This window comes from Muscardinus avellanarius (genome assembly GCF_963383645.1).
Source record: "Muscardinus avellanarius genome assembly, chromosome: 5".
Classification (NCBI taxonomy): Eukaryota; Metazoa; Chordata; class Mammalia; order Rodentia; family Gliridae; genus Muscardinus; species Muscardinus avellanarius.
In genome coordinates this window covers 140,929,569-140,954,441 of record NC_137790.1, presented here as the reverse complement: position 1 = coordinate 140,954,441, position 24,873 = coordinate 140,929,569, and the positions used below count along the sequence as shown (strand labels likewise).

At 60.7% G+C, this 24,873-nt stretch overlaps 1 protein-coding gene across 1 annotated transcript; it reads left to right on the top strand.

The window, feature by feature from the left end:
• Positions 1-4,195: 4,195 nt before the first annotated feature.
• Positions 4,196-24,632, top strand: GNAI2 (G protein subunit alpha i2; the record flags this gene model as incomplete). Its single annotated transcript, XM_080696822.1, has 9 exons — positions 4,196-4,313; positions 19,595-19,637; positions 19,831-19,972; positions 20,082-20,242; positions 22,807-22,935; positions 23,110-23,239; positions 23,302-23,455; positions 23,542-23,750; positions 24,548-24,632. 8 exons carry the CDS (start codon positions 4,196-4,198, stop codon positions 23,730-23,732), a joined length of 1,068 nt encoding a protein of 355 aa, XP_080552948.1. The 3' UTR covers positions 23,733-23,750; positions 24,548-24,632.
• Between the last annotated feature and the right edge of the window lie 241 nt (positions 24,633-24,873).

Sequence of the window (24,873 nt, the reverse complement as noted above, 5' to 3'; positions counted from 1 at the left end):
AAAAAATAAAAAATAAATTAAAAAAAGAACAAGAGCTGGGCGTGGTGGGGCACGCTTGTCATCCCCGCGCTTGGGAGGCTGAGACAGGAGGATCGCGCAGGTTCGAAGCCAGCCTCTGATACTCAGTGAGGCTCTCGGCAACTTAGTGAGACCCTGTTCCCAAATAAAGTATAAAATAGGGCTGGGATAAAAAAAAGTAAAATTGGGCTGAGGATGTAGCTCAGAGGTAGTATGCCCTTGGGTTCCATCTTCAGTACTGCAAAAATAAATAAATCAATACAAATAAAAAGGTGCAGCTCAGTGGTAGAGCCCTCCTGGTTTCTACCCCCAGCCCCCAAGTACCACAAAGTAAAAAAGTGAAAGGAAGAAAAAAGTGAAGAAGGACGGAGCTCCAGCTGCCACTGCTTCCTTCCTTCCTTTTTTGTGCACACAACTATGGTTTTGTTTTTGTGTGTGTGTGTGTGGTACTGGGGATGGAACCCAGGGCATTCTACTCTGAGCTACACCCACCCCCAGCCCTATTTTTTATTCTTTATTTGGAAACCGGGTCTCACTGAGTTGCAGAGGGCCTCACTGAGTAGCTGAGGCCGTCCTCGAACCGCGATCCTCCTACCTCAGCCTCCCGAGTGCTGGGATGACAAGCGTGCGCCACCACGCCCAATTTTACTCTTTTTGGAAACAGGGTCTCACTGAGTTGCTGAGGCTGACGTCCAACCTGCGGTCCCCCCGTCTCAACGCCCCACTCGCTGTGATCACAGATGTGCATTCCCACGCCCAGCTCTGAAAGTTTACCATGCTGAGGGCTTACTGTGCACCACGCTGCTCTGAGCTTTTTGGTGCTTCTGGGGATGGAAATCAGAGGCAGTCTACCTCCAAGATTTACCAACACACTCCTCTTTTAACTATTATTTCACATTTTGTGTTTTTGAAACAGGGACTGGCAAGGTTGCTAGAGCCCCCCTAAACTGCGGAGGCTGGTCTTGAACCTGCGGTCCCCCGTCTGAGCTGTGCGTCGCCACGCCTGGCTCCTCTGAACACTCTATGTTTTCTCCCTTGGTACTGACCACAGCGTGTGCATTGAGTACATGCAGCTGTCACACCCTCTTACTCAAGAAGGCACAGGCACAGGAAATTCCTGGTCTTTGTGCAAAGTTCCAGCCAGGCAGCCGGTTCGCAGACTGTTCCCAGAGTCCTTGCTGTCGACTGGCACCCACTGCCCTGTCTCCTGCACAGTCCAAACCAGTGTGTATGGTGTGGGGGGCACTGGGGGTTGAACCCCGGGCTTCTACCTAGGAGCTACACCCGCAAACCTATTTTGTTTAATTTATTTATTTATTTATTTTAGCAGTACTGGGGATTGAACCCAGGGGTGTCCTACCTCTGAGCTCTACTCCCAGCTCTATTTTATTTTATTTTTGGTACTGGGGATGGAACCTCAGGGCATTCTACCTCTGGATACACCCCCAGCCTAATTTTTATTGTTTTTTTGTTTTCTTTTGTTTTGTTTTTGGTGGTACTGGGGGTGGAACCCAGAGGCTTTCTACCTCCGGGCTAAACTCCCAGACCTATTTTATATTTTATTTGGAAACAGGGTCTCACTAAGTAGCCGAAGCTGGCTTCGAACCTGTGTGATCTTCCTGTCTCAGCCTCCCAAGCACGGGGATTACAAGCATGCGCCACCACGCCCGACATTATTATTATTTTTAAACTGGGTCTCACTAACTTGCTGAGGCTGTGGCAGGGCACGCTTGTAATCCCAGAATTCAGGGGGCTGAGACAGAAGGATCGCGGTTTGCGGACAGCCTTGGCTACTTAGTGAGGCCCTCTGCAACTCAGTGAGACCCTGTTTCAAAATAAAGAATAAAAAATAGGGCTGGGGTGTAGCTTGGAGGTAGAATGCCCCTGGGTTCCATCCCCAGACCCGCCAAAAATAAATAAATAAATTGCTGAGGCTGGCTTCAAACCTGTGATCTTCCTGCCCCAGACTCTCAAATACTGGGATCACAGGCGTGCACCACCACACCCGGCATATGGGTTCTGGGCCCTGGGGAGCCAGAGAAGGTTTGCAAGCAAGGGAGGTATGATTTCTTTCGGCAGTAGCCCTTTGGCTCCCATATGGAAGATGAGTAAAGGGGAGGCCAACAGGAGACGAGGGAGGAGCCGGAGGAAGTCTAGGGAGGGAGGTGGGGACAGGGACAGATCTGGAGGGGAATGGAGGGGAGAGGTTGTCAGCATGTAAGGTCTGCTGGGGCATGCCTGGCTTTGGCTGAAGGGAGGGAGCACGGAGCGGTAGAGGGCTGGGAGGCCAGGGCCAGTGGGGGAGGTACCCAGCTGCAGGATGGAAAGTGAGGCCCAAGGGCTGGAGAGGCGTCAGCGTAGCAGTGGACAGGAGGCTGACAATCAGGGGAAATGAGGCTGCAGATGGCCAAGGGGGTTCTGGGCCGCCGAGGTGTGAGTGTGAAGCAGAGGCCTGGCTGGGCTCTGGACTCCCTAGGCAGGGCGCTGGCTGGCTCTCCAGCAGGGTGCAGGACCCACAGGATTGGCCTGCGGCTGGAAAAGGTCCTGCCCCACTTCCCCAGACTGGGGTCTGTGTTCTGCCCACCTCCCTAAAGCCGGGCCTCCAAGGGGCTGACAGGTTCTCTAGGTTGCCTGGCAACTGAGAGAGCTGTTGGCTGTTGCTAGGAGCAGGCTAGGGAGGCCGAAGCTCTCGGCATGGGTGGGGGAGGGGCGGGGAGCTGGGGAGTCTGTGGTGGACTGTTCCCGGCAGTGTGCGCCCGTAGCCCTGATGCGGACTGTGGCTTGGGGCATGGTGGAGGCTAGGCCCAGGGGTGGATGTAGGGGGCATACCTGAGTCCCTAGACTCAGTCCCAGTTTGCTGCAAGCCCACAGCTGGGCCAGCTTGAGCTTTGGCTCCAGGCGAAAAGAACCCAGGGGGCCCATTGGAAGAGTACTCAGCCATGATTCCTCAACTGGGGCGGCATCAGAGAGAGCGCTGGCAGCCAGGTCGGGAACCGAACAGCTGCGGGCCAGGGTACTGAGAAGGGGCTACGCCAAGCAGGGCTGCGAGGGACCCTGTTGCTGCCTGAGCTAGGGCCGGGGCCTCCGAGGGGCCTCCGAGGCGCCACCGGGCTCACAGGGGACACCTTCCTGGGGTCAGCCTTGGCAGACTCTGCAAACGTCCAGTCAAGGTGGGGGCCGTTGGCTCCCCCAGGAGAGGAGCATCAGAACGATTCAAAATGGCTCATCTAGAACCGCAGCTGCCTCCACCCCACCTCTGCCCAGCCACGGGTTGCGGCGGGTGGTAGGGCCAAAGCCCTCTCCAGAGGTGGGCAGGCCATGGGAGGGGCGGGGCAGAAGGTCTTGGCGACTTGTGTGTCCAGGGGTAACTTTCTCCCCTGGGCCTCCCTCCCGCGCCCCCCTTTGGTCCTGGTGGCCGGATCCGGGCTGGAGTCTGGGAGGATGCCCTCCCAGCAAACCCAGGAAGGCTGGATAAAAGGAAAAGCAGGCCTCTGAGTGAGACCGCCCGGGCAAAAGCGCAAGGGTGGCAATTGTTTGGGGTGTTTTTGTTTGTTTGTTTTGGCTTTGTTTTTTTATCTGCTGCAACCCCGAGGGAGAAGAGGGGAAACTGTTTTCAAGAAAAATGAGGTCCGGAAAGCCTCGCCGGTTCAGCCATCCCCAAACAAGTTTACATCGGGTTCATTAACTTTAACAGTAAGGAAGACACGCCTCTCCGCGGCGCCCCACTCTGCAGCTCTGCGGGCCGGGGTCTTCTCGGCCGCGAGGGCGTCGGTCCCACCCTCGGGCTGCGAGGTCCGCCCGCCCGCGTCCCGCAGCCCAGCTCCCGAGGCTCCGCCCCCATCGGGCCGGCCCCGCCCCGTCCGGCCCCGCCCCCGGCAGGCCCCGCCCCCGCCGCGCCCGCGCCTAGGCTGCGCCTAACCGCGGCCTCCGCCCCGGCCGCTAGCCAATAGCCAGCCCCTGAGGTCCCTCGGCCCCGCCCCGCCCCGCCCCGCCCGGCCGGGCTCCGCTCCTCGGCCCCGCCCCGCCCCGCCCCGCGGTCCGTGCGCGGCGGCCGGGAAGGCGCCTCCTGCAGTCGCTCGGAGCTGCGGACCCGAGAGCTGCCCTCCAGGGCCGGTGGCGGGAGCGGAGTGGGTCGGGCGGGGCCAGGCCGGGCCGGGCCGGGCCGGCGGACGGCGGGATGGGCTGCACCGTGAGCGCCGAGGACAAGGCGGCGGCCGAGCGCTCCAAGATGATCGACAAGAACCTGCGGGAGGATGGCGAGAAAGCGGCGCGCGAGGTGAAGTTGCTGCTCTTAGGTGAGGCTGAGCCGGGAGCGGCCCTGACTCCCGGCCGAGTCCGCAGCCGGGGACTCGGACCTCCCAGATCAGGGCTTCAGACGCCCAGGTCAGTCCAGACCCCACGCCTGGGCGCCAGTGCGCCGGGACAAGCCTGGCCAGGACTCCAGAGGAGAGTGGAGAACGAAGGGCAAGAGTAGATGTGCGTCCTAGGCTAGACGAGATCAGACCCTCAACTCCCCCAGACTCCAGACCCCCAAGCCCAGGCAGCGGGGCCCCACACCAGGTGCCCAGACCCCGCCTGACCGCGCTGCTGATACCAGCCTCCCATCCTCCCCTGGACTTTACCCGCCTCGGACCCCCTCCATCCCCAGCCTGAGGCTCCAACTGTGCCCCCACCTGTTTCCCCTCCCCACTGGAGACCCAGTAGGCACCCCAGCCCCAGCCCGCCCCCTCCTTCGCCCTCTTCTGGAGTGGATTCCCTCCACCTGTGCACGCTAACCCCAAGGGACCCTCAGGTGGGCAGCTAGCTGTTGGCGCCCCTGCTGCCCTCCCTGCTGGGCTCTCTCTCCCCAAGCCCGCCCTCCCATGAGTCGTCCTCCACACTGGGTGTCTCCAGGGCCCACCACCCCTCCCGCACCAGGTGGGCTGCGCCCGAGGGAGGACCTGGGCAGGACGGCCTAGGCTTGGCTAGGCAGACCCCCAACGGGCTGGGCTGGGCTGGGCTCCGCAGGTCAAGCCCGGGATGTGAGCCAGGCCTCAGGCGCGCCTGGGAGCTTCCGCTCCCTGGGAACCTATTTCCCAGTTTTGAAGGCCTGTCTGGGCAGCGAGGGGGGAGTCGGGGAAGTAGGAGGGAGTGTGGAGGAGTCGGGGTTGTAGCCGCTTCCAAGGCCAGGAAGATGGTGGCTGCTCGAGGGGTGGGGGAAGTGGATGTGGGAGACAGCCGACATGTTGCTGCCCCTGCGGGCGGCCGGGGAGATCTGCTGCCGGGCGCTGGGCTTCCTGGACCTCTTCTGGGCTGAAAGGCCAGACGTGGCTTCAAGACAGGGTGGGCCTGCCGGGCCCCAGAGCCTCTGAGGGAGAGTGGTGGGCAAGCTGGTGAGGGGCCAGGGGTCAGCTGGGCGGGCAGTGTGCTTTGGCCATCGGAACTGGCCTTGGCAGAGGCGGCGGGCTGGTGGTTGCCCCGTCCAGCCTCCCACCCAGAGCAGGAGTAGCTAGTTCCCTAGGGAAGCCTTACTTGGGGTCTCAGGGTTGTGGGAGCCGCAGTGTTGTGCGCTGGATAGTATGTATGTGGGGGGTGTGGCCCCAGGGCCCCGGAGCTGCCTTGGGGCCTCCAGGCTGTGGCAAGCGGGGCGTTTTATGCCGGGTTCGTGGCCGAGGAGCAGCATGCATGGCCATTATGGGCCCATCTGTTGACTGTCCCGGCGGGCCCGGCCTCGGGGGCACAGCCCGGAGGTTTCAAAATGGCATCCGCTCCGCCACTGCCGCGGGGAGGAAGAGAAGGGGCGGGAAGGGGCGGCGGCCCAGCCTCCTGGGCTGCTTTGCGTTGGGCGCTTGCCTCTTCCTGTCTCTGCTGCGAGTGCGGCGGCCGTGAGTGGGTGTCGACGCGGCGGAATGCCCGTCCCTGCTGGGCCTGGGGAGGGCACTTCCGGGACGCCACCTCCCAGTGCCCAGCCCGAGCCTCCCGCCGGCCCCCTCCCCCTGCCGCGCCACTCGCCACTCGCCGTCCCTGTGGTGGCGGGGAGATGTGGGACTGGCCCCAGGACACAGGGCTCCTGCTCTGTGCCCCGACAGCAGAGGGGTCCCCTGTCCCGACAAGCTTGGCCCTAGAACCCCAGCTCAGCTTTCAGGCCAGGCCGAGTGGGACAGTCGAGGCTAGCAGCCGCCGGGGCCCAGGGTCTGGCTCAGCACTTTCTCCACCAAGGTGGCCCAGCACCCCGCCCGCCCCTGTGGCCATCGCTTCCCCTGTGAACCGACTTCCTGGGTTTGGGCCGGACCAACGGAGTGGAGTGGGGGTGATGGGGCAAACGGGGCCTCAGGGAGCTTCTTGTTGGGGACCCACTGTGGGCGGGCCTAGGACCTCCAGAGGGTGTGTGCTGCAAGGGACCCAGAGACCAAGCTCTTCCCCAAATGGAGAGCCCCTCCCTCTGCAGGCCCCAACTTGCCCAGGCCCCCTGGGAGGGGTCCCGGCCTAAGCCACGGCTTCCCCATCCAGGAAGGAGGTGGCCATGGGAGCCCAGCTGTGGCAGGTTCAGAGTTCTGGGTGCCTGCCCCGTGTAGCGGGAAACTCTGTCCAGGCAACGGGACTCGGGCTGGGCCAGTGCCAACCCTCCCTGGGAGCCAGAACCACGCCTGCCGCCCTGCCTGCACACTGGCTCCCTCCTGCCCGTGGCTCTGCCAACCGGTGCCTGTCACTGTCACCAGGGCAGAGGCAGATGTGGCGTGCACCGGAAGAGCTCTTCCCGGCAGCCTGGTGAGGGGCACGGAGGAGCTGACCCCTGCCCCACTCTGTGGCACCTCCCCGGCCTGCCCAGCTCAGCCTGACTGGCCAGCGGGGTCTAGGTGGCCCCCGTGCCCTGCATGCAGGCCAGGAGCACGGACCCAGAGTCCTGGGTTGGCCTGGCACTCCAGCGACTGCCCACTTGTCTGGCTTTTTGCTTTTGTTGTCCTGGGTCAGACCCAGGCTCTGTGCTGTGTGTTCTGCCATGGAGCTGCAGCCCCAGCCCTTGGTGGTTGAAGCACCCCCTGGACCTCCCCCCCCCCTCCCTGAGCCTCCCTCCAGTGGGGCCGGGGCCTCCTGCCTCCCCCTCAGAGCGCCATGGGCGCCTGGCTGCTGCCCTTGAGGTGGCTGGGACAGGGCCGTGCCTTTCTTCATCCCTGTGACCAGCGTGGGGTCCGGTGGCTGTTGGGTGCTTCTCAGCAACTTGTTGAATGGAGAACACAGAGCTTGTTTTGAGGGGTGGGTAGGCGGAGGCCACTGAGCCGTGGCGGGCCGTGCTGGGCGTCAAGAGCTCCTTATGTATGGCCAGTGACCATGCTGGGGCGCTGGGAGGACGCCCCTCACTCGGGCCGCCTCTCCCTGGCTCAGCCCGCGCCTGGGGCAGCCCTGGCCTACTTCCTTCAGGATGCTTGCTGCCCACCCGGCCTGCAGCCCGCCACCCGCCCAGCACATAGTAGGGACTCCAACTTTATGTGGGAGAGCAGCTTTGCATTCTTCCAGCAAGAAGCAAGTTTGGTTGTTGGGGCCTGCGGCTGCCTTCTCGTAGCCCCAACACAGCCTGCAGCCGGGAGCCCTGGCCGCAGAGCTGGAGCAGGTGCCAAGGGAAAGCGCCCAGGCTGCCTCGAGCGAGGGCCGGCCGGCCTTAGGTGCACGTTGAGTTTGTGTGAGGCCGTGGGAGAGGCGGGACATAACCCTGGGGCTGCGCTGGCAGCTGGTCCAGCTGCAGGTCGTTGTGAGGGCCAGCCTGGCAGGCCGCAGGCCGGGCAGCGGGGAGACTAGTGGTGTTTGTGGAGGGGCTTCCTGGAGGAGGGGTCCTCTGGAAGTCCTTGAAAAATGAGCGCCATTCACCAGAGCCAGGAACTGCGGGAGAGGGGCCAGCTCAGGGAGGCTCCTGAGACCCGACCTAGACCCCCAAGACCTCGGTGGACGTTTCCTGACCACCCTCGGGGTCATATAGCCCTGAGTTCAAATTCAGGCTGCACTGGTGGGCTGGCTGAGAACCCTGCTTCCGGTGAAGCCGGGCACGGGTCCTGCCCTCTACCTAAACCTGGGGACCAGGTGCCTGTCTGCAGTCTTGGGCCATGTGGTGGAAGGGGGCCCCCATCCTCTAGGATTCCCGAGAGCCCTGGCTTCCCAGCCCTCAGTGGGGCGGGATAGACTATCTGGGACAGCCCAGCCCCTGGGGGCCTAGGGCTGGGGCGTGGTAGAGCTCTGGGTGCCAGGTAGGCTGGTACCCAGCCTCCAGCCCCGTCCCATCCCGTGCCCCCCCCCAGCCTCTTTCCCTGCTGGAGCTCATTAGCACTTGAATGGGGGGCGGGGCTGCTTGGGCCTGGGAGTCTCTTCCCACCCCTCCCCCAGGCCAGGCAAAGCTTTGTCTGTGGGAGCGGGCTGGAGGGGGGGCCTGGGGAGAGCCAAGCCGCGAGCTGCTCACGCTGCGAGGGAATGGGGTGTCCCAGCCATTTCTAACTCCCTCTGCCGGCGTCCTGCCCGCCGGCTCAGCACCCGCCATCACCCCGGGTTGGCACAGTCAGCATGAGAAGTTGCGCCCCGGGGTAGGAGTAGGTATGGGGCCTCGGGCACCCCGACCTCTGGGGTGGGGACCCCGGGCCTGAGGAGCCAGTGTCCAGACAGAGGCAGGAGCTCCTGCTGAGGCCGGAGGCGCAAGTCCTGCCAGCCTGGGACACAGACTCCTCCCCGCAGAGGCCCTGGGACCATCAGGCCACCCCTACGTTTGAGTCCTACCTGGGCTGCCACATGGGGTGGCATGATGGGGATCCCTCTGCATCTGTTGCTTCTGGCCATCATCGTTTGCCCACCAGGTGATCGTAGGTAGACAGCTCTGGGGGCTGATCTCACCCCGCCACATCCCCACACCTCCCACTGGGTGTGGTGGGGACCTGGCCCGGCCCCCCACTCTGCCCTTGATCCCAGCCTTTGACTGCTTTTTTGTTAGGGGCACCGAGGATTGAACCCAGTAGCATCCTACCTCTCCACTACAACCCCAGACATTGGTAAAGGTCTCGCTCAGTTGCTGGGGCTGGCCTCGAACCTGCGATCCTCCTGTCTCAACCTCTCAAGTATTGGGATTACAAGCATGTGCCACCACGCCCGGCCCTGCATTCTTGGCTGTTTCTAAAACCTACTAGCGCCGGGTGTGGTCGCAGACGCTTGTAATCCCTGCGCTTGGGAGGCAGAGACAGGAGGATCGCGAAGGTTCGAAGCCAGCCGGGCTGGCTTAAGAGACCATATTTCCAAATAAAGTATAAAAATAGGTCTGGGAGTGTAACCTGGAGGTAGAAGGGTTTCCGGGAACCAAATAAAATAAAACCTACTAGCTTGCCAGGTATGATGGTGCACACTTGTAATCCCAGCATTTGGGAGACTGAGACAGGAGGATCGGGGTTCGCAGACAGCCTCAGCTACTTAGTGAGGCCCTCTGCAACTCAGACCCTGTTTCAAAATATAGAGCTGAGGGTGTAGCTTAGAGGTAGAATGCCCCTGGGTTCTGTCCCCAAAAAATAAATAAAACCCACTAGGTTCCCTGGCTGGAGAGGATAGAGGAAGCCGCTGGGTGTGGTGGCCCACGCCTTGAATCCCAGTACCTCAGAGGCTGAGACTGGAGGATCACAGGTTTGAGGCCAGCCTCAGCAATTTAGCAAGGCCCTCTGCAACTTAGCAAGACCCTGTTTCAACATAAAAAAGAAAAATAGGGCTAAGGGTGTAGCTTGGAGGTAGACCGCCCCTGGGTTCCATCCCTAGTAACACACACACGCACACGCACACGCACGCGCACCTGGTGTTTTTCTTTTTTTTTTTTAATGGGTCTCACTAAGTTGCAGAGGGCCTTGCTAAGTTGCTGAGGCTGGCCTCACACCTGTCATCCTCCTGCCTCAGCCTCCACGCCCAGCCTCTGTGCTGCCTCCTTGACTCCTTTGTGCTGTGCTGGAGTTGGGGCTGGCGGTGGGGGGGTGGCCAGGCCAGGAAGATCCGCCTGCCCCACACCTGGGCCTGGAGTTCCGACGAGGAGGAGCTGGGTGTGGAAAGGGTGGGGGACCGACTGGCCAGGCCGCAGCAGCCGCGGGGCCTGGCCCAGGAGTGTGAAGGATCGGGCGCCCTGACAGCCAGCACCTGAGCCTCCTGGGCTGCGCGCCCAGCCGCAGGTGCGGGGCGGGGCCCTCAGCGGGCTCAGCCGCCCTGCTCACGCCCTGTTGTTGCTTCTTGGGGCCACGGCCACTCTTGGTTTTCGCGGTACTGGGGTGGAACCCAGTGGCATTGTACCTCTGAGCTACACCCTCAGCCCTATTGTTTTCTTTTCATTTTGAGACGGGTCTCACTATTTGCTGAGACTCCTCAAATCTGTGATCCTCCTGTGTCAGCCTCCCAAGCACTGAGTTTATAAACGCGGGTCGCCACACCCGGCTGGCTCTTGGCGGCCTGGAGGACAGACCTCCCTAGTTACGCGGTGTTGGCCTGGGCAGGAGGAGCACGACAGGCCAGCTGGGGCTTTGCCCAGGTGGTCACCTCAGGCCTCTTGGGGCCCCAGGGGGCTGGCCGTCGGCAGCACCTACTGAGTGCTGGTGGGGAGGCTGCGTGGCAGGCCGTGGGGAAGTGGCTTCCTCGTCATAGGAGAAGAAGGAAGCGACTGGGGGAGGGGGGAGCCCAAAAGAGGAAGCAGCCGAGGCTGCTGGTGAGCAGAGGAGCCTCCCGGTGACTCTGCCCGGCCGCCCAGGGCTTTGGCAGCTGGGAGCCACAGGTGCTCCAAGGTTGGGGCCCCTCTGTCTTTGTCTTGCACCAGCCATTGCCGGCCTGGGATCCCAGAGAAGGTGGAGCCTCCCAGAAGGATCCAGGCCCCTCCTTGGGCCGCAGGAAGTGGTGGCTGGGAGAGGACTCCAGCAGGAAGGCAGAGGCTGCTCTTAGATTCCCGGGCTCCGGAAGGCCAGCCGCAGGCCGAGATGAATGCCTGGAAGTGGAGCAGCGGCCCGGGCTTAGCTCATTCTCAGCTTCCCCGCTGGCCCGGGGTTCCCGCCGCCACCCGGGCCTCGGTTTCCCCTCTGGTGGCAGCAGTTGCCTCCGTTATGCAGAGCTGCTCTTTGGGGTCTTGTTTAATTCAGTGAGGCTGAGGCTGGCATTTATACCCTTTCCTCTGAGCAGTTACCGAGGCTCTGGGGCATTACGGAGCTGCCGGGAGATGGCCCAGGCCTCAGCTGAGCACCGCGCTGGTGCCCCAGGTCCTCTGCCCTGGAAGGCAGGACCCAGGAATCTGCATGAATCTTTCTGCTGCTGAGAACCAGAAATCTACCGTGCCCCCAGGGCGATGGTGCGAGCAGAGGCCCGGTCCCCTCGCGGTGTTCCTGTCACCGGCTGAAGCTGAGCGCTTAGATTTCCCCCTAACGTTGGGACTGGCCCTCCCACGAGCCCACCCTGGGGAGACACAGCAGGATCTGGGTGGGCCCTGGGCAGGGGTCGGCAGGGGAGCTTGCTCGTCCCCTCTGCGCCAGTGGCCGTGCTGTGGGCTGGCGGCACCGGCTCCTCCAGCTCCTGGCCTCTGATCTGAACTGCATGGCTGGTAGGGCCTGGCCTCCCTGGAGGTTCCCGAGGGTTCTGTTGGCCATCAGGCCAGGCCCGAGGGACAGAAGGGCCAGGGGCCATGAAGAAAGCAGAGCCCCCCTCACTGGGTGACCCCAGGTCCTCTTCCTGGCTCGCCCGTGTGGAGACCATGATGCCTGACACTTAGCACTGCCCCAGGGTCTGTGGGCACGTGGACGCGGCTGGCTTGAGTGGGGCACCCAGGTGGTTGGAGTGAGTGTGAAATCCTCCGCGGGAGCATGTTTCACATGGAGAAGCTTCAGCCTCTCCAAGCAGCCTGCCAGGTCCCCCGCAAGGCACCAGAAGAGGCGGCGGTCATTCAGGAATCCGTCCTGTGAATGGACAGGCTTCCAGGAAGAGGGGAGACCTGTAGCCCACTGAGGGTCACCGGCCTGCCCTGGAAGGTCCACTGTGCCTGGCAAGACCGCAGGCCTCAGCTTCCTTTGCTTGGGGATCTCTGGCTGTGCCTCTCGGAGGGCAGGAGGGCATCCTGAGCCTTCGCAGCCCAAGTAGCAGGGATGGGAAAGGGCTGGGGGTCGCGGGCCCATGCAGGCCCTCGACCCTGCACCCCCACAGTGCAGGACAGTACCCACCTCCTTGGGGGGGGGCAGAGCTCCACACCTGGAGGAAGGAAGGGCTGCGGGCAGCTCAGCTCGCAGCTCAGCTCGGGCCTTTGTCTGGGTGGCCTCTCCCCTCCGCCTTCCCCCTCCCTCTCTCCCTCCCTCCCTCCTTCCCATTGTTCAGTTCCAGAGTGTGCCCTCCTCTGCTACCGGCTGGGGGCTTCCCAGACAGGAGGTGGCGGTGGGGGTCCAGGCACCTCCCCCAGCTAGATGGGCTGCTTTTCCAAAACAAAACCCCCTCCGCCGGCCCTCTCCTCCCCTGTCTCTGGCTCCCGGGCTCCCCCTGGCGGTGGCCGGACCTGGGCCTGGGCCTGGGCTGCTGTGTGTGGACCAGCTTGGATTAGAGCATCCACGGGCCGGGTGGGCTTCCAGGACCCGCCCGTCTTCCCTACCACACCCTGCTGGGGGAGGCCAGGGGCTGTGGCAGTGTGGGTGCGCCGCTGCTGTGGGTTTAAGCTGGGCTGCTGCCCAAGTCCACCTTGTGGTCCCAGCCACTGCAGCTTATGAGAATCTGCCTCAGCCTGCCATGTTAGCTGGTGTCCCCAGCCCCATGTGTTCTGAACCAGCCAGGGAGCTCCCTCCAGACAGGCCTGTCCCCAGGTGTGTGTGTGTGTGTGTGTGTGTGTGTGTGTGTGTGTGTGAGGATTGAACCCAGGGGCGTTCTACCTCCAAGCTACACCCTCAGCCATATATGTATATTTGTGTGTGGGTCTGGGGATGGAACCCAGGGGCATTCGACCTCCGAGCTACACTCCCTGCCCTATTTTTATTATTATTTATTTTGAAACAGGGCCTCACTAAGTTGCTGAGGCTGTCCACCAACCGAGATCTCCGGTCTCAGCCTCCCCAATGCTGGGATACAAGCGTGCGCCACCATACCTGGCCTATATTTTGTTTTTGAAACAAGGTCTCACTAGATTGCTGAAAGAAAGTCTCACTAAGTTCTGAGGCTGCCCTTGAACTTGGCAGTGGTCCTCCCGTCTCTGCCTCCCAAGTACTGGAATCGCTGGGCCCAGCACGACACCCCGCTCCTGCCCAGCACTCTGAGTGAGCGGTGTGAGCGGTGAGGCTGCTGGGCAGGGAGGGGACCCAGCTACGACACTTGGAGCCGCAGAGTGAGCGGCCTGGCCCTGGTCACGTATCCCAGCAGGGACCTGCTCGCCGCTCCAGCTGGGTGACTGTCCTGCCCCCTTGCTGAGCCCTCCGCAGCGCTCCTGGCAGTGAGCTGGTGTAGCCGTGCACTGCGTGGCTCCCGTTGAGTGACCAGAACAACATGGTGGTGTGAGCTGTGGGGAAAGAGGTTTGGAGAAGTGTGTATTCTCACAAGAGCCAGTGAGGGCTGCCTAGTGTGAGGAGAGCTGCGGTAACCCGCGCCTCAGAGGAGATTGCGGGCGCTCTGCCGCCAAAGGGCGGGAAGGGAGCTGAAGTTCCCGGAGCTCTCGGAGGACCGGGACGTGCAGCTGGGCTGGGAACGGCCTGGCCTCCCGTGGGATGACCTGAAGGTGAGAGGTGGGCCATCTGGCCTTAAGGGCTTGGCAGCCTCTGCAGGGGGAAGCAGGTCAGAGGACATGAAGTGTCCCCACCTCCCAGAGTCCAGAGCCTGGTGTGGAAGTCAGGGGCCATGGCAGACAGAGGGCGGCAGTGGGGTGCTTGGAGGAAGGGCTGGCCCTCTCCTGCAGCAAGGCCCCGCTGCCTGCGGCGAGGTGGACGGGGTGGCACTGTCTCCCTTGCCCCATCTGTTCCCTCCTGCGGGCGCCTTGCAGTCGAAGCAGATGTGCTAATGAGGAGCAGCCCTGCTGCCCGGCTCACCGAGGCGATTACCGCTTGCCCGCTGCGGGCCCCACAGCTGCAGCACGGGCAGAGGTGGCTTCCCTGGTGGGAAGGAGTGTAGCCCAGCAGCAATGTCAGGGCCACCCGAGGGAACCTCTGTTGGCCCCTGTGGTCTCACCCAGCTGAGCACGGAGCACCTGAGGGGCAGAAGGAGCTGGCTCGTGTCGCCCGTTGGCAGAGCTAATCTGCCCACACTTTTAGAGTCGTGTGTGTGTGTGTGTGTGTGTGTGTGTGTGTGTGTGTGTGTGACCAAACCCCCGAGTGTTCTCTCTTCAGGCTATACCCTCAGCTCTCTTTATTTTGTTTGTTTGTTTGTTTGTTTGTTTCTTTTCCGGGTCTGGTGATGGAACCAAGGGGCATTGGACCTCCAAGCTATACCCCCTGCTCTATTTTTTATTCTTTATTTTGAAACAGGGTCTCACTAAGTTGCAGAGGGCCTCGCTAAATAGTAGCTGAGGCTGTCCGCAAACTGTGATCCTCTGGTGTCAGCCTCCCGAACACTGGGACTACAAGTGTGTGCCACCACGCCCAGCTCTTTTTTTTTTTTTTTTAATTTGGAAACAGGGTCTTGCTAAGTTGCTGAGGCTGGTGTGAAGCCCGTGACCCTCCTGTCTCAGCCTCCCAAGTCCTGGGAGTACAGGTGTGCACCACCCTCTCCTGAGTGGCTGGGCCCGGAGAGCCAAGTGCCCGCAATTAGCAGGGTGCTAGCAAAGTGGGCCAGATGCCAGCTTATCTGGTAGGGGAGATCCACGGCCCTGCTGGAGGAGAGGCCCGGCCCAGGGGAAGGGAGGACACTGCGGCCTGCAGGTTCACAGGGCCATGCCCCTCTTCCACTGAAAGACCTGCCGTGGCCCTGCCCACCGGCTCCCGGCTGCTTCCCTGCCTCAGCTGCTCAGGGCGGTGCCCTGCCTGCCCCCACCTCCTCCTGCTTCCTGCCTGGACTCCTGCACCCGCCCTTGTCCTGCCTCTCACTATTCCTGTCTGAGTCACAGCTGCTGGAAGGACAAGGGACCTCCCTGAGTCCAGGGACGGATCGGGCTCTGTGACTTTTTTTTTCATTACTGGGATGGAACCCAGGGGCATTCTACTTCCAAGCTATACCCCCAGCCCTATTTTTTATTTTTCATTTTGAAACAGGGTCTCACTAAGTTACAGAGGGCCTCGCTAAGTAGCTGAGGCTGGCTGCTAACCTGTGATCCTCCGGTCTCAGCCTCCCAGGTACTGAGATTACAAGCCTGCACCATCACACCCAGCCTCCCAACTCTTAAAATGTGGGGGCCTTAGGGGGAAAAAGCAAGGGGCGAAGGGGATGGTGCTCAGCTGGCTGGGGCAGAGTCCGAGTGTCCTGGCTTCCGGCCAGCTTGCTCAGGTACTGCCAGGATCTAGCTGTCTACCAGCTCTGTTAGGGAAATCATATTTAAAGCAACTTGTGCCGTCATCCCTACTAGTGACTGGGTGGATCCGCCAGTGGCCCACACCACCAGAAAAAAGAATGAACCAAGGCCAAACACTGTCTACCCAGTGGCCAGGTAGGGAAACCGGTGCCCCAGGTAGCCACGGTCTGCCCCAAAGAAACAGACAACACGACAGCCTTCACCTAGATCTGCGTTCTCCGGTGCCCTGGCAGCTGCCCGGAGTCTCAGTTCCCCGGGCTGTGGTCAGCATGACCTGTCTGACCCATGAGTTCACATTTGTGGCTGCCCTCTCCCGGGGGCCCCCAGGCTTGGCTGACTCTGTGGTTCCTGGCTCTTCCTCTGCTTCAGGACATGCCCTCCTCTTGCCCTGTGGAAGCCAGTGAGTCGCCACCCTCCCTGTCTGAGTGGATATTGAGGCTCTGGGTACGGGGCTTCAGTTATCAGATGCCTCCTAGGCTTTCCCAGCTTAGCCTGTATGTGGAATCTTGGCTGCTCCTGTGCATAGCCCAGAACGGGAGGGTGCTGCCATCTGACCACAGCCCGCACCTAGGCAGGTATGCTGGCCTGCGTGGCCCCAGGGCCCAGGGCTGGGGCCACCAAGGGGCCGCTGCTCCAGCCTGCCCAGAGCCTGCACTTGGGTCCCTTCCTAGCACCCTCACCCCCATCCTGAGAAGTAGGCCTGGGACCGTCAGAAGCCCAGGGGTCACGGTCACCTGGCAACATGTGAGGAGTGCTCAGGCCCATGCTGCAGCTTGGTTACCCCTAACATATGTGTAAAGCCAGGCGTGGCGGTGCCTGTGGCTCCGGCCTTTGGGAGGCCGGGTCAGAAGGATCGCTTGAGCCCGCCTGTCCCACACCAGTCTGGGCAACATAGGGAGACCCCTCTCAGAAAGTAGAGGGTGTGGGGTAGGGATGCTGAGGTGGGCAGGCCCTGAGGTCTGCCGCTGTCCTGGTGCCTGCTGCAGCTTGCTGGATGGCACAGAGACCGAGGCCAGAGTCAGCCTGGGCCCAGTGACAGATACAGCTGCTCCGGGGACTGGATCACCCCACTGCAGCGTGACGCACTTGGGCAGCCCTGGCAGGGACTGCGTGTGGGGTCAGACAGGTGTGCCCTGGCGACCTGCCTGTAGAGAGAGGCAAGACTAGACCATCTCGGGGTTGCTGCGAAGAGTTAAGTACCTAACGAGCTGGGTGTGGTGCCAGGCGTCGTGGCGCACGCTTGTAATCTCGGTACTGGGAGACTGAGAAAAGAGGATCACAGGTTCACAGCCAGCCTCAGGAATTTAGTGTGGCCCTCCGCAACTTAGTGAGGCCAGTCCAGAATAAAAAGTAAAATAGGACTGGAGGTGTAGCTCAGATGTAGAATGTTCCCAGGTTCCATCCCTAGCAACACACACACACACACCAGCATAGCGGTGCAGCCTATAATTCTAGTCCTTGGGAGAGTCACAAGTGATAGCTTCTGCAGTACTGAGACTCATCAACCTAGGAAGACCCCGTTTCAAAAATAAAAATAACCAGATGTGGTGGCGCACGCTTGTAATCCCAGCATTTGGGAGGCTGAGACCAGAGGATCATAGTTCACAACCAGCTTCAGTTACTTAGTGAGGCCCTTTGCGATTCAGCGAGACCCTGTTCCAAAATAAAGAATAAAAAATAGGGCTGGGGGTATAGCTTGGAGGTAGAATGCCCCTGAGTTCCATCCCCGGTACCTCAAAAAAAAAAAAAAAAAAAAAAAAAAAGCCAGGTGTGGTGGTGCACGTTTGTAATCTCAGCATTCGGGAGGCTGAGACAGGAGGATTGAGGTGCGGACAGCCTCAGCTACTTAGGCCCTCCACAACTCAGACCCTGTTTCAAAATAAAGAATAAAAGATGGGGCTGGGGTTGTATCTCGGAGATAGAATGCTCCTGGGTTCTATCCCCAGTGCCACAAAAAATAAAGCCGAGGTGTCGCTCAGAGACAGAGTGCCCCTGGGTTCTCGCCCAGCCCCCACAGAAGTGAAAGCGCCTGCCCGGCGTTGGGGCACGGTGGGCACTCTCCAGCTTTGCCGTCGCCACGCTGTGTTAGCTCCTTCACCCTCTGAGGTGGTGGTGACCAGCCCCAGGGATGCTGGTGACGGGGTCCGAGTCTCCCAAGTTTGACCTTCCGACAGACAGGGCCATTGAGAGCTGGGGACTTGCAAATGGCGCGGTTGGTGGGGTGGGTGCACCGTGCAGAGGTAACGGTGTGAGCAGAGGCCATGCCTACAGGTGGAGGTGCGCCTGGCAGCAGGGCAGGAGGGTGGGCCCGGCTGGCAGCCATGCTACTGGAGCTCAGGACAGGAGCGCGGTAAGGCCGGGAGGCTGGGCGGCCCTCCTGGACTTCTCTGCACGCCTCAAGATCTGGCAGTGTGTGGAGGGGTATATGATACCTCAAAACCATATTTTGGTACTAAAGATTGAACCCAAGGGCATTCTGTCTTGGTACCACAACCCCAGCCCTTTCTATTTTGAAATGGCTTCACTAAACCTGCAACAGAATCAGCCTTCCAGGTATCAAGATTACAGATGCGCGCGCCCCCCCCCCCCCCCGGCCCCCCAGGTGCTCGGGATCAAATATGGGGCTTTCCCTGTATGCCTTACCACTCACTGCACCCCAGACTCCAGTCTTTTATTGATTTTTATTTTTGTACTCATCGAACCCAGGAGCATTCTACCTCAGCTTCCTCCCTAGTCCTTTATTTTTTTATTTTGAAACAGTCTTACTAAGTTGCTGAGGCTAACCTGAACCTACAAGCCTCCCATCTCAGCCTCCCAAGTATTGGGATTACAGGCATGTGTGACTGCCTTTTTTTTGTGCTGGGTATTAAACCAGGGACATTCTTCTGAGCTACACTCCTAGCTCTTTTATATTTTTATTTTGAAACACTAGGTTGTTCAGTGTCACTCAGTCACTGAGACTGTCCTTGAAACTGTGATCCTGTCTTAGCCTCTCACGTCCTGGGATCACAGGAGTGCACCACCATGCCCAGCTGGCCAGAATCTTAAAAACCACTCCTAGCAAGGCGTGGTGGCGCACACTTGTAATCCCAGCATTTGGGAGGCTGAGAAAGGAGGATCATGGTTCACTGACAGGCTCAGCTTAGACCCTCTGCAACTCAGACCCTGTTTCAAAATAAAGAATAAAAAGCTGGGCGTGGTGGCGCACACTTATAATCCCCGCGCTTGGGAGGCTGAGACAGGAGGATCGCACAGTTTTGAAGCCAGCCTCAGCTACTTAGTGAGGCTCTCAGCAACTTAGTGAGAGCCTGTTACCAAATACAGTATAAAATAGGTCTGGGAGTGTAGCCCGAGATAGAAAAGCCCCTGGGTTCCACCCCTAGTAACACAATAAAATAAAATAAAATATAAGCCAGGCTTGGTGGCACACGCTTGTAATCCCAGCATTCAGGAGGTGGAGACTGGAGGATCGCAGTTTATAGACAGTCTCAGCTACTTACGCCCTTCGCAACTCAGTGAGACCCTATTTCAAAATAAAGAATTATAAAAATAGGGCTGGGGGTGTAGCTCGGAGATACAGTGCCCCTGAGTTCCATCTCCAGTACCAATAAATATATAGGTAAGTAAATAAATAAAGTAGGGCTGGAGGTATAGCTCAGAATTAATTCCCTCCGGGCTCAACCTCCAGTACCAAAAAAATAAGGCGTAAGGTTCTTCCAGGCAAGAGAAACTTGAGTCAGAACATGTGCGCGCACATGTCCCTGTCCTGTGACTCCCAGGTTTTTCTACACTGCATCTGCTCTGGCAGACCTGGCCCAACAGGCAGAGAGCTGGGCTAGGCCCTGGGCCGTGTCCCCAGGAAAGGCGTGTGGCGCTGTGCTCGGCCCGGCTCCCGGCAGCCAGGCTCTCGGGATGTGGCAGCAGAGGGCGACCAACCTGCTCCCGCTGGGGCGTGGGGGCACCTGCCATGGGCGCTGCCTGCGGTGCCAGGGGCACAAGGCTGCTGCATGAGCATGAGGAACGCATGTCGGCTGGAGGTCTCCCCAAGAGCCCCACACTCCAGCAGGGCAGCCGGAGGCTCAGCCCCAGCAGCTGCACCGCCGTGCCTCGGGGCTCGGAGGAGCCTGCCCCTCACCCTACCTTCCGTTTCAGGTGCCGGGGAGTCGGGGAAGAGCACCATCGTCAAGCAGATGAAGTAAGTGTTGTGCTGGGGCGCCACCCGGCCCCCTTCCCTTGCGGACCCAGCCAGATCCTGGCTTCTTCGTAGCTACCCCTCCACCAGGCCCAGGGCGGGCAGCCATTCCCCCTCTCCGAAGCAGGCCCCCGCGGCAGGGGGGGCCGCGCGCCCCCTCCCGCCCTGCGGGGTCTGACTCCCGCCCCGCCGCCAGGATCATCCACGAAGACGGCTACTCGGAGGAGGAGTGCCGGCAGTACCGGGCAGTGGTCTACAGCAACACCATCCAGTCCATCATGGCCATCGTCAAGGCCATGGGCAACCTGCAGATCGACTTCGCCGACCCCCACCGTGCGGTACGTGCTCACCCCCTGCCCGCTTCCCCAAGCCCTCAGGGCCCTGCCAGTCCCGGGGACCCCGGGGCGCCTTCGGTCGGCTGACCGCCACCACCCGTGGCTGTGCCAGGACGATGCCAGGCAGCTGTTTGCGCTGTCCTGCGCGGCCGAGGAACAGGGCATGCTACCTGAGGACCTGTCCGGCGTCATCCGGAGGCTCTGGGCTGACCACGGCGTGCAGGCCTGCTTTGGCCGTTCTCGGGAGTACCAGCTCAACGACTCGGCCGCCTAGTGAGTGCTGGGGGCTGCAGCGGGGTCGCTGGGCTCCGGCTGGTGGCCGGGGCGGAGGGGGCCTGGGCTGGCATGGTATACAGGCCGTGGGGATGGCTGGCAGGGTGGCTTCCACAGCTCCTCTGCTGGCCCCTTAAGCCTTATCTGTCTCTACACACAGTCGGTCTAAAACACTTGCTGCTGCGCACCCTGGTCTGGCCTGGGCTCCGGGCACACCGTGGTGACTGGCACAGAGGGGTCCCCAAGCCGTGACAGCTGAGGGACTGGCCCGGGGCAGGGCGTGGTCTGTGCAGACCCTGAGGAAGTCCATGGGGAAGGCCACCCGCGAGGTGACACAGGGGAGCTCAGCTCTGAGCCCCTGGCCCCAGCCCAGGGCTTAGCTGGGGAGTCGTGGGGACCCCAGGGAGCAGGACGGATAGGCCTAGGCTACCTCCTGAGCGTGGCTGGGAGGTCTTGCCCGCCCCAGTTGCAGGGGCGGCCTCCCTCCACCCTCCTCGGTGAGGGCCTTCGGTGAGGGCCTTCGCTGCTCCTCCCTCAGACATTAAGGAGACGCTGTGCGCCACGGTTTTAGGAGTCAGCTAGGTGGTGGCCACAGGCCCTCCCCTCCCAGACAGGCTCGTGCCTTGATGAGGTCACCCAGGGCCCAGCGTGATGTGATCTATCTTGGGAGGCTGACAGGAGGATCGCAGGTTTGCAGCCAACGCCAGCAAATCAGCACAACCCTCAGTAACTTAGTGAGACCCTGTTTCTAAAAAGGGGGGGCTACTTAGGCCCTTTGTAACTCAGAGCCTATTTCAAAATAAAGAATAAAAGAAATAGGGGCCGGGCGTGGTGGCGCACGCTTGTAATCCCAGCATTCAGGAGGCTGAGACCTGGAGGATCGCGGTTCGCGGACAGCCTCAGCTACTTAGTGAGGCCCTCTGCAACTCAGTGAGACCCGGTTTCAAAAATAAAGAATAAAAATAGGGCAGGGGGTATAGCCCGGAGGTCAAATGCCCCTGGGTTCCATCCCCAGACCCGCAAAAAAAAAAAAAAAAAAGAAAAAAAAGAAATAGGGCTGGGGGTGTACTCAGAGGGAGAATGCCCGGGCTCCATCCCCAGTGCCTCCAAAAAAAGGGGGCCTGAGCGTGGCGAGCTTCAAACGCCCTTGGTTCAATTCCCAGTACTAAAAAGTAAAAATAAAGCCGGGCGCGGTGGCGCACGCTTTTAATCCCCGCGCTTGGGAAACTGAGACAGGAGGATTGCATAGATTCGAAGCCAGCCTCAGCTACTTAGTGAGACCCTGTTTCCAATTAAAGTATAAAATAGGTCTGGGAGTATAGCCTAGAGGAAGAAAAGCCCCTGGGTTCCACCCCCAGTACCAAAAAAAAAAAAAAAGTAAAAATAAGCACAAAGCCCCACTCGGGCAGGGTGTGGACAGCACCCTCTTTGCAGGGATCCTCCAAGTGGGGAGGGAGGTCCCTAGGGTGCACCCACCTGCTAAGGGGGAGAAGGGGCTCCCGCGGGGCTGCGCGGGTCACAGCGCGTGCGTCACGGTCCCCCACGGCCCTTCCTGTTTTTGTGTTCTGGCCCCGAGTCTCTGAGATCATTTCCCTCTAGCCTGGTTTGGCCGGGCTGCCGGCCCCGGCAGTAGAGGTAGAGGGTAGCAGCTAGAGGCCTGGACCAGCCCCCTGGGCACAGAGAGGGTGTCCAGGCAGATCCCTGCCTGCAGGGGCAGCATTGATACTAAGTAGGGAGCTGCTAATGAGCCCTTGGGACCCTCGCCAGGCAGGCGTCTTTGTCCTCTCCCTGGGGAGCCTAGCTTTTACAGGTGCTAGGCACAGTGCCCACGGGGCCTGGCAGGCCCTGACACGTCCTGTCCCTGCACAGAAGGAACCCTCCAGCCTACTCGCAGGTGCCATAATTGCACCCATTAGCATCCTGAATCTCTCCCTGAAGGACTAATTCACCCCACACCCTTGCCCCTAGCTCCAGCACCCAACATCCTGTCCGCCACGGGCCTGGCTTAGACCCCGGCGGCTGGGGCTTGGCTGGCCACCACACAGCAGACCTCCTCCCGGTCCCACCCCGCGGGTGGGAGGCGAGGGCCTCTGAGCCAGGCACCGTGGTGCACGCCTGTAATCACAGTACTTGGGGGCTAACACAGGAGGATTTCAGGTTTGAGGCCAGCATCAGCAACTTAGTGAGATTCTCAGCAGTTTAGCAAGACCCTGTTTCAGAGAAAAACTGCAGGTCGAGGGGCAACTAGATAGCACATGCCTGCAAATCCAGTACTTGAGGCGGATATAGGAAGAGTGCAGGTTTGAAAACAGCCTTAGCAACTTAGCAAGACCCAGCAACCTCGGGACCCGGTTCAAAGACAAGACTATAAACAGGGCTGGGGTAGAGCTGGAGGCAAAATGCCTCTGGGCTCAATCCCCAGCGCCAGGAAATAAAAAAAATAGGTAGCTCAGCAGCTGCCGGAGCTTCCGGGACCAAGAGCAGCAGCGCAGCAGCGGGGGTGCAGGGAGGGGCTTCCTCCTGCGCCCCCCCCCCGCCCCCTGACCCTCCATCCCCCGCCACAGCTACCTGAATGACCTGGAGCGCATTGCACAGAGCGACTACATCCCCACGCAACAGGATGTGCTACGGACCCGCGTGAAGACCACGGGCATTGTGGAGACACACTTCACCTTCAAGGACCTTCACTTCAAGTGAGCGGCGAGTGGGCGGGTTAGGGCAGCACCGCCAGCCTTGGAGGTGCCGAGCGCCCTGGGCCAGCCCCGGCCGCCCCGAGGTGCCCCTGGGTGGCCTGGGGGAGCGTGTGCTTGGCACATCCTGCTGGCCATGCGAGCCCCCGCCCCAGCACCAAGGCCCCCTCCCCGCAGGATGTTCGACGTGGGCGGGCAGCGGTCCGAGCGGAAGAAGTGGATCCACTGCTTCGAGGGCGTCACCGCCATCATCTTCTGCGTAGCCTTGAGCGCCTATGACCTGGTGCTGGCCGAGGACGAGGAGATGGTGAGTGCCGCGGGGCGCGGGGCGGGGGGCGTGGCCGCGGCTGACCGCCGTCCTGTCCCCAGAACCGCATGCACGAGAGCATGAAGCTGTTCGACAGCATCTGCAACAACAAGTGGTTCACGGACACGTCCATCATCCTCTTCCTGAACAAGAAGGACCTGTTCGAGGAGAAGATCACGCACAGCGCGCTGACCATCTGCTTCCCCGAGTACACAGGTGAGGGCGCGGGCGCTGCACACCGGGCATGCCCCCTGCGCGCCTGTCCACGCGCGCACGCCAGTTGTCCTGTGCGCCTCCCGCAGGGGCCAACACGTATGAGGAGGCGGCAAGCTACATCCAGAGCAAGTTCGAGGACCTGAACAAGCGCAAGGACACCAAGGAGATCTACACGCACTTCACCTGCGCCACCGACACCAAGAACGTGCAGTTCGTGTTCGACGCGGTCACCGACGTCATCATCAAGAACAACCTGAAGGACTGCGGCCTCTTCTGAGGGGCGGCCGGCAGGACGGTGAGCCGCGGCGTGGCGACCTCCAGGGAGTGGGGCCAGCGTGGCCGGGGCGCTGAGGAGGGGACACAGGCCCCTGGCTGGGTGTGGAGGCACACCTGGAATCCCAGCGACCTGGGCGGCTGAGGCAGGAGGACCACAGGTTCAAAGCTGGTCTGGGCAACTTGGAGCCTGTCTCCAAATAAAACAAATTAAAAAAAGGGCTGGGAGCCAGGCGTGGTGCTTGTAATCCCAGTATTTGGGAGGCTGAGACAGGAGGATCCAGGTTCAAGGACAGCTTCAGCTACTTAGTGAGGCTCTTTGCAACTCAGACCCTGTTTCAAAATAAAGAATAAAAAGCCGGGCGTGGTGGCGCACGCTTGTAATCCCCGTGCTTGGGAGGCTGAGACAGGAGGATGAGGATTGCACGGGTTTGAAGCCAGCTTCAGCTACTTAGTGAGGCTTTCAGCAACTTAGTGAGACCCTGTTTCCAAATAAAATATTTTTTAAGAAAGTCTGGGAGTACAGCCTGGAGGTAGAAAGCCTCTGGGTTCCACCCCCAGTACCACCAAAAAAATAAAATAAAGAATAAAAAAAGTAGGGCAGGGAGTATAGCTTGGAGGTAGAATGCCCCTGGGTTCCATCCCCAGACATGCAAAAAAACGGGGGCGGGGGGCTGGTGTGTAGTTCAGTAGTAGAGCAGTCGCCTGGCTTGAGCAAAGCTCTGGGTTCAATCCCCAGCACTGCAAAAACAAAAAGATAAGGAGCCGGTGGATGTCTAGGGAGGCAGAGGAAGACACAGCCTGGCTCCCTCCCGACAGGGCCACCGCCGACTCTGCTCCCCAGCCCCCAAGGAAGATGGGCAAGAAGACCACGCTCCCGCCTTTCCCGGCCGCTTCTCCCCCCTCTTTCCTCTGTTTCCAGCCCCCCTCCCCGCCCCCATCCCTTCCCTCAGCTCCAGACTTGGGAGAGGGGCTCACAGCCCCTCCTCTGAGGCCCGGAGCGGCCGAGGCACCCTCTCCTTGGGCACCTGTTCTGACTTTCTGACTGCTGTCCTGCTCGGGGGAGCACATGGCGGAACTCCCAAGGCCTGTGTCTGGAGGGCACCCCCGGCCTCGCCCAACACCAGCCCCAGCCCAGCCGAGTC